The sequence below is a fragment of the Pediculus humanus genome, genomic scaffold, assembly GCF_000006295.1.
Source record: "Pediculus humanus corporis 1103172107687 genomic scaffold, whole genome shotgun sequence".
NCBI classification, from domain to species: Eukaryota; Metazoa; Arthropoda; class Insecta; order Psocodea; family Pediculidae; genus Pediculus; species Pediculus humanus.
In genome coordinates this window covers 71,902-80,785 of record NW_002987294.1, presented here as the reverse complement: position 1 = coordinate 80,785, position 8,884 = coordinate 71,902, and the positions used below count along the sequence as shown (strand labels likewise).

Here is an 8,884-nt window from a genome sequence, read left to right as displayed (position 1 = left end):
TATTGTTGGTGTCTGCTGCTAATACTGTGCCAGTAAATCAATCACCTACCTACATACTTCCGAAAACTCAAAAATCATTACCCCAAAATGTTGTCTACACTCAAGTACCAAGTTCAAAAGGAAAACATTTGCAAGTTTTATTAACAACTGAAGGTAGTCTTCAAACAAAATCTAGCACTTCACTAGTTCAGTCAAATAGTAATTCTGTTACTGTATCAAAGCAAGACAATACAATTAATAAAGTTCAGACACCAATTTCATCTACAAGCAGTGGTCCCATAAATTCTCCTAAACCGAATGATGTAGTTCCAAAAGAAAAAGAAGGACAAACAGAAGTGGTATCTTTTTCTAAGTCTGATAATTCTTCTGTCGAATCTTCAAGCCAAAAATCTAAGACTACGAAATACGTTTTTCCGCGAAGTGGAACAAGTTATAAAAGTGGTTCAAGCCAAGTTTTGGTTCCTGTTAAATGGAAAAAACAAGAAGGGACTGGAAAAATGCAAGCCACAAGTCTGGGACAAATAGTTTCTTCAAATTCTCCAGGAACAATCACAAGTTTTCAAATATCGAATGGTCAAATTTTGGCTGAAAAAGTAACCAAACCACACATGTTGTCGTTGTTGTATGAAAACTACGGTATGGAAGTAGTTAAACAAAATCCCGATAAACCGGAAAACGAAGAAAATGAAGATGAAAATAAGAAAAATGACGACAATGAAACTCAAGTTCAAGATCCTTCTCCACCTTTGGTCATAGATTTAATTGAAAATACAAAAACTGAAATCCAAGTTTCGAAACCTGATGTAGGAGTTTTAAAACATAGGCGTAAACAAGAATTGGAAGTTAAACAAGATGCTATACAATGTGTTGAACCTAATTTCGAAAGCACAGAAATTAAAACAGAAGATTCTGAAGAGCCTACTACTACTCTAGAATCTAATAATTCAGAAGTAAACGTCGAGTTAAATCCTTCCAAGAAAGAAAAAACTGATTCCGAAATAAATGAAGCTCAATCTGTAATTAAAGAAGAAGATCAAAGTAGCAGTAAAGTGGAGGATGACACTTCCAAATCTGAAAAAGAAACTGCTTTTAGTGAAATTTCTGATCCTGAAAAGGAAAACATAAAAGATAAAAGCAATCCTGAAGCAGAAAAATTTGACCCCATCAAATGTTTGGAATGGTCGGATAACATTGGGTCTCTACCACTAAGCGATCTCAAATTTCGTTTAAACGAATTCGGACTTATAGAAGTTGTCGAAGATGATGAAGAAGAAGGCAAAATTTCATCAAAAAGTTCTGTTGTTTCCGACGCTGAAAGAAATGATAATAAACAAAAACAAAAGCCTTCTCGTAGTTCAGATGAAATTTTATGTTGTCACTCTTGCGGAACCTACGGTATGGGTTGCGAATTCGTAAGTTTTAGATTTTGCAGTGTGGCATGCAGTAAAGCTTATGCAGAAGAGAAAGCGCAATCGGTCAAAAAATTATTATTGAAACAAGAGAAAAAAATGAAATTAAAGCAACAAAAATCATTATTGATGCAACAAAGAGCCAAACTTGAAAAACTTGGTTTACACGAAGCAAAAGTGACCATTGAAGAAAAAATTAAAATGCTCAGAATGGAAAGGGAACTCATGAAAACCAACGCTGGGGATTCAGATGGTGAAAGTGGATCTGGCACTTCGAGTAATACCGATAAATTGCGTTCATCTTCCAAAGGTTCGTTTTCTTGGACAAGATATTTAACTTTACTCAAAGCAAAAAGTGCTCCTTATACACTTTTTAAAGATCCTTTTCCCACTGCTAGAAATAACTTTAAAATCGGTATGAAACTCGAAGGTATAGACCCCGTGCATCCGTCTTTATTTTGTGTTCTTACCGTGGCTGCGGTAAGGGGTTATCGTATTAAACTTCATTTTGATGGCTACCCCGATTGCCACGATTTTTGGGTCAATGCTAATTCTAGTGATATCTTTCATGCCGGGTGGTGCGAGCGTACTAATCATAAACTAAGTGCTCCCAAAGGCTACGCTGAAAAAATTTCAATTGGGGAAATTACCTTCGAATGACGAGAACCGTAGCAGCACCCAAAAGTTGCTTTGTTAATAATCAGGAGAGACCTATTATACCCAGCGGTTTCCGCGCTGGTATGAAACTGGAAGCAGTTGATAAAAAGAATTCTTCATTGGTTTGTGTTGCCACAATCGCTGATGTTCTCGACAACAGAATTTTAGTTCATTTTGACAGTTGGGATGACATATACGATTATTGGGTGGATTGTACGTCTCCTTATATTCATCCCGTCGGATGGTGCAAAGAAAACGGACATCAGTTGACTCCTCCAAACGGTAAGAACCACTCGATTATTTGAGTGTTTTAAATCAAAACATGCATTTATAAGTAATCGTAAATGAAATTTCTTTTAGATTATAAACATCCCTCCCTCTTTTCGTGGGATTTTTACTTGAGGGAAACAAAAAGTTTACCAGCTCCAGCGAGGGCATTCAAGCCTCGCACAACGACAGATTTTCGTAGGGGCATGAAACTCGAATGCGTTGACAAAAGAAATCCAATTTTGATACGTGTAGCTACGGTAGTTGATATTGTCGTTCAACAAATAAAAATTAAATTCGATGGATGGCCCGATCAATATGCCTACTGGTTGGACGATGATAGCCCTGATATACATCCAGCAGGATGGTGTCATAAAACTGGTCATCCTTTGGAACCTCCTCCTTGTAACTCGTTTTTCTTTTTACTAACACACAAAATGGTTTTTAAATTTTCATTTTAATTGTAATTTTTTGTTATTTGCTTGTTTTAGCTGAAGAAGACATTAAAAATACTTCGATTTGTCCAACGCCTGGTTGTCGAGGGATCGGACACGTGAAAGGAAAACATCCCGTTCATCATATGATACTATCTTGTCCTTATTCATCGATGAATTATCTTCGTGACGATCATATTCCGGATAGATTTTGCTCTAAGAGAGAGTACTACGAAGTAAAAGAAACTTCAGCTTCAAAAGGGTAAGATGATTAGAAAAGAAATTAAAAATAAATTAACATTCAATTTGCTAATTTTTTTTTTTTTGATTTTTTCTAGAACTAAACCAAGGCCTGGAATTCCTAGAAAAAACAAATGCGATGGATCAATTCTTCCAGTTCCTAAAACAGACAATCGGGGAAGAAAACGAAAATTGTAAGTTTTTTACATTTGAAATGAAATTACATTTTTTTTTTTAAAAAAAAAAAAAAAAAAAAAAAAAAATTGTGTAAGGGGAAAATTGTAATAAAAAAAAAAAAAAATTGTTTTCATCATGAGTTGTCATTTACTCTTTTTAATAACTTAATTAAAAAAAAAAAAAAAAAAAGAAAAAAAAAATTTTTTATTTATTCGAATGAGTTAAAAAAAAAAAAAAAAAAATCAGGTCAAGTGAAAAATTTAAAAAAGAAAAAAAAAAAAAAAGTTACAGGGAACCTCCTCCGAACTTACTAACGAAGAAAAAATCACGAGTAAATAATTTAATGGAAGAAAACGTGGATCCGGGAACGAGGAACGATCCGGTGGTTTGGTCTAAAAACAGGTGGGACATCAGTGAAACGGTAGCTTCGATTGGATCTAATCCATTATGTTGGACGCCTAGTCAAGTAGCCGCGTTCGTTGAAAATATAAATAGCTCTTCCGAAAAGGGTAAATTGTTCACAGAGCATCAAATCGATGGTGAGGCTCTTCTCATGTTGTCACAAAATGATCTTGTTCAAATATTAGGTTTCAAACTGGGTCCGGCTATAAAACTATACAAAAGCATTGTTTTGCTCAGGCAAAAAGCGTTAGAAATAAAAAATGAAGGAGTGAGCTGAAAAAATTACAACAATTTTTAAATGATGTTGAATAGAATTGTTTTGGGTTTTTAAAAAAATTATTCATACATATATATATATATTTATGTACAGATATAAATATTTAAGCACACTTTTAAATTATAAAAGAAAACCCGGAAAATTTTTTTTTTTTTTTTTTTTTTTCTAACATATCCATAATTAATATTTTTATCTGGAAAAAAAAAAGAAAAACGTTTTTCTATGTAAAAAATGGTGGAAAATGTTGAATTTGTTCTTATAAAACAATAACAAATCAATGTTTTTGTGCCTTGAGAAACGTTAATAAAGGAGAAGGGGAGGGAGGGAGGGGGAGGGGAAAAACCTGATTGATAAAAAATTGTATTATCGAATTCAACGAGAAAGTATTTTGTATTATTATTTATTATTGGAAAACAAAAAAAAAAAATTATTTTAATTTAAAAAAATTTTAAAATGGTTTTTTTTAAACACGTCATCATTAATAGATGACGTCACTTCTTTTCATCCCTTTTTTTTTTTTTTTTTAATTATCATTTATTATTCCTCCTTAAAATAATTAAAAACGTGAATAAAATATTGAAAAGTTTTTTTTTTTTTTTTTTTTTTTTATTTTATTTTATTTTGAATATAAAAAGAAAGGAAAAGGTTTAAAATTTTTTTTTTTTTTGAATTAGAAAATAAATTGAAATTTATTTTTTGAAATTTGTCGTTTATCAAAAAAAAAAAAAATTTTTAATTGAAATTTGTTTAAAAAAAAAAATGTATTTAAATGTTTAATTATTGTCGATAATGTTGCTTTGGTTATATGCATTTATATATAATTTCATTATTAATTAGAATTTTTTTAGATAAAAAAAAATTAATTAACTAATAATCATTGAGAGAGAGAGAGAGAGAAAAAAAATAAATATATGTATGTATACATATATTAAATAGGTATTTAATTTAAAAAAAAAATTTTTTTTTGTTATTATTTTTTAAACAAAAGAAAAATTATTTTCTTCTTCCTTGTACCATATTGGGAATTTTTTTTTTTTTTTTTGAATTTTGAATTTGTTAATTTTAATATTTTATTAAAATTTTTAAATTGATTTATATATATTAACGGGAATATGTAAAATTAAATATAATTGTAAAAGCCTTATTTAAATAGAGATAGGTTTTTTTTTTTTTTTTTTTTTATTAAATTTATTAATATTTATGTATACTAAATCAGGCGGAAATAAAAGAAAACTTTTTTTTTTTAAACAGAAAATGATAAACATAATAGTTATTAATTGAATGAGCCTCACCAATCGACGAAATGGACATTATTAATTAATAAAAAAAAAAAAAATGATCGACATAATGATGATAAACAATAATGTTTCTTTTCCAAATTCATTTTAAAAAAAATTTTTTAATTTACTTATTAATATTATATGAATGTTAATTAAATTATTATTCATTTTCTTTTTCAGGAGTGTAAATAGTAAAATGCCCCGTTAAATTTCTTTCATTGTTTATCAATCGCAGTAAAAAAAAAAAAAAATAATAAAATAAAATTAATTTAATAGTTTGTTTGTAACTTTTGTAATTTTTATATATATTTAGGTTTTTAATACCTTAACCTAAAACTCCTCAACCTACTTATCGATTCAGTTGTTGTTGAATTGTGAGGTTTTTGTAAAATTGAACGAAAGGATAATCGTATTTTAATTATTTTTTAAATAAATTTTTTTTATTTTGTTGGAATTTAATATGGTTTCAGGTACTATTTAATAATTAAAAACATTAATTTAATTTCGCCATTAGCTGGGAGGTGTAAAATCATATTTTTTTTAATATATTTTAATCGAACGATAATTTAGTTTACGATTTTGATAATAGATGGCGCTGCAAATATAAATTTTATATGAGAGCGCTCGCAACGCCGTGAGAAAAAAATGAACTAATTCAAATAAACAGTTTACGGTTTTTAACGATAGATGACGCGGCGCAATCAGTAAACAGATTATATTTCGGTAGTGTCGAAATTACACGGGACGAGGCAACAACAAAAGTAAACCTCTTAAAAATTATGTTTTACGGGTAGTTTGCAATGATTTCTCCATTAAATTAAATGAATGATGATTAAATTCAAATTAAGCGTTTTAAAATTTTATCAATAGATGGTGCGAGTGTTTCTAATTAAAAACGATTCGAAAAAATTTTTGAAAATAACGGTTAAAATTTAGAATAAAAAAATTTTTTGAAAAAAAATTGTAGTTTTTGTGCGTGTAACGAGTAAAAAAAAGAAAAGAAAAAAGAAACAAAGTGAAAATTCAAAATTAATTGTATAGCATAATTTTCGTTGTGTAATTATTTTTTATCGTTACGAGATAGTATGTTATCAATAAATAAATTATTTCGCGTTTTAAAATATTTCTCTCTTTTACAGAGAGAGAGAGAGAGACAGAGAAAAAAATAAAATAAATAAAACCAAATTTAGAAAGAGAGGATAAAAGAAAATTTTTTTTTTTAAAGCTTATTAATTATTACGTAATAATCAGAAAACAAAAAGGTAAGAAAATAGAAAGTAATTTTTTTTATTATTATTATTATAATTCAAATAAATAAATGAACTTTGACAATAATTTTTAAACTTGCTTAATCAACATAAATAATAATATCACGGTAAAAGGATTAGTATTAATAATAATAATAATAATAATAACAAATGAAATAAAAAAAAAAAATTTTTTTGGCAAGTTTTCTCATGTAAATAATATATATAAGGTAAAAAACATTTAAATTAAAAAGTTGTTTTGACTTTTTATTATTATTTACGTTATTATTAATAACAATTCAAATCAATAAATTGATATTTTATCAATAAGTTAAATAATAATAATAATAATAATAATAATAATAAGATATGAAAAAAAAAACAGTTTGAAACGAGTCTTTCTGGAAGGCGGTGGTGGCGGTGGCGGCGGCGGCAACGGCGACGACGAGTTGTTTCGATTCGTTCGGGATACGTGAAGGGAGGCGGGAGGGAGGCGGTAAGTTCGCGGTTCGCCTAAATCCGAAGTTTGTCAATTCGTTTTCAAATGGCGATTTGTTATTGTTTAAACGTTATTATTATTATTTTATTTTATTTTATGACAATTTCATTTAATTATTCGGTGAGTTAATTAATCAATTAATAAATAAATTAATTAATTTTGTCGAAAAAAATAAATAAATGGATAAAAGTGCATGCGTGTGGAAATTGTAATTAATTTATCGTTTTATTAAATTATGTATGTATCATCATCATTATTATTATTATTAATTTTATTTACATTATGTAAAATTATTATTTACGGATATTAGTGAGTATGCTTGTGTTAATAATATTAAAAACATCTGTTATTTGTGTTAATATGCATATTACAAAAAAAAATTATTAATTTTATAATAAAAAGTGAAATAAATTAATTAATAATAATGATGATGATGATGATGATGATGATTTTATAATAATAATAATAATAATCGATAACGAAAAAAATAAAAAAATTGATATATCGACGACCACACATTTTTATTTATTATTAACCAATAACAAAAAAATTCGCGGTTTTTAAAATTAAATATATCCATTTCCGGTTTACAAATAAATAAAAATTTAACCTTGTTAATAAAAACTACATAAATAAATTAATTAAATAAATTTTTCATGTTTTATATTGTGAAAAAATTATTATTTTTACGTATCAACACGTTTTATGACTATTTTTTTCTTAATAAAAATTTATTTACGTCATTATTTTAATACGATTTTATTTAATAAAACGTGGTTGATAATTTCGAGTTTTATTTAATAAATTAATAAGTTAATAATTAATTAATTAGGTGAATAAGAATAAATTATTAATTAATTTTCACCAATAATAATAATAATTTGTTTAAAAAAAAAAAAAAAAACATTTAAAATCACGAAATATTTAATAACAAGTTAAAATTTTCAACAAATCATAAGGATGGGCATGATAAGATAAAATCTAATAATAATAATAATAATAATGATGATGATAATAATAATGATAATAGTAAATGAACCCGTTAAAATCTATTTTTTCATAAGGTAGACATAAAAAAAAATTTTTTTTTTTTTTTTTTTTTTTTTTTACCACGTGATTATTAATTATTTAATTACATTTACTTATTAATTATTATTATTATTTTTACTTTAAAATCTAAACCGATTACTACGATATTATTTTTAATAGTTAATAAAATGAAACCTTTCGTCTGATGATAATAATGATGATATTTATTTCTAATTTAAGAAACGCCTTAATAATATATTATTCCTTTTAATTAAATTTTTAGAAAATTGAACTTTGCTGTTGTTTTCTTCCTTCGGGAAATAATAAAAGAAAATCTTTAATTAAATGATTTTTCCTCCATCATCATTTTTTGTTCAGTACTTTTCCCTTTTTTTTTTTTTTTTTTTAATTTAAATTAAAATTATTTTATTTGTTGTTATATTTTTAGAATTTAATTTACTTAAAAAACTATCATCATCATCATCATCATCGTAATAACTAGAAGAAAATTATTTTACTTATTTATTTTTGCATAAGTAATTAAAAAAAAACATAAAACATAAATCAAATAATAAAAAAAAAAAAAAAAATGGCGGATTATTATTATTAATTCAGGTGATAATTAATATTATCCTATGTACTTTTATCACGCTATAATTATATATATATATATATATATATATATATATATATATGGTCACCTTATTTTATTATTATTATTATTTTTTTAGTAATTTTCCTCCGTTTGTAAGCGACAAACTACATGGACTTCTTAAATATAAATTAGTTTTTAAACTAAACTAAACTAAAATTGTTATAATACGTGCTTAAATGTTAAAAAAATTATCAAAAAATCTTTTCAGAAAACTAAAAACTATTTTCGCCATTTTTTCTAAATAAAATTTATCATGACATTGGCTCCCCATAATTTAATTTATTTTTGTTGGTATGATTTAATAATAAATT

General features: G+C 26.2%; 1 protein-coding gene across 1 annotated transcript; it reads left to right on the top strand.

The window, feature by feature from the left end:
- Positions 1–1,397: 1,397 nt before the first annotated feature.
- On the top strand, positions 1,398–3,863 carry Phum_PHUM300720 (lethal, putative; the record flags this gene model as incomplete). Its single annotated transcript, XM_002427150.1, has 6 exons — positions 1,398–1,987; positions 2,095–2,348; positions 2,427–2,738; positions 2,825–3,029; positions 3,106–3,201; positions 3,431–3,863. 6 exons carry the CDS (start codon positions 1,398–1,400, stop codon positions 3,861–3,863), a joined length of 1,890 nt encoding a protein of 629 aa, XP_002427195.1.
- Between the last annotated feature and the right edge of the window lie 5,021 nt (positions 3,864–8,884).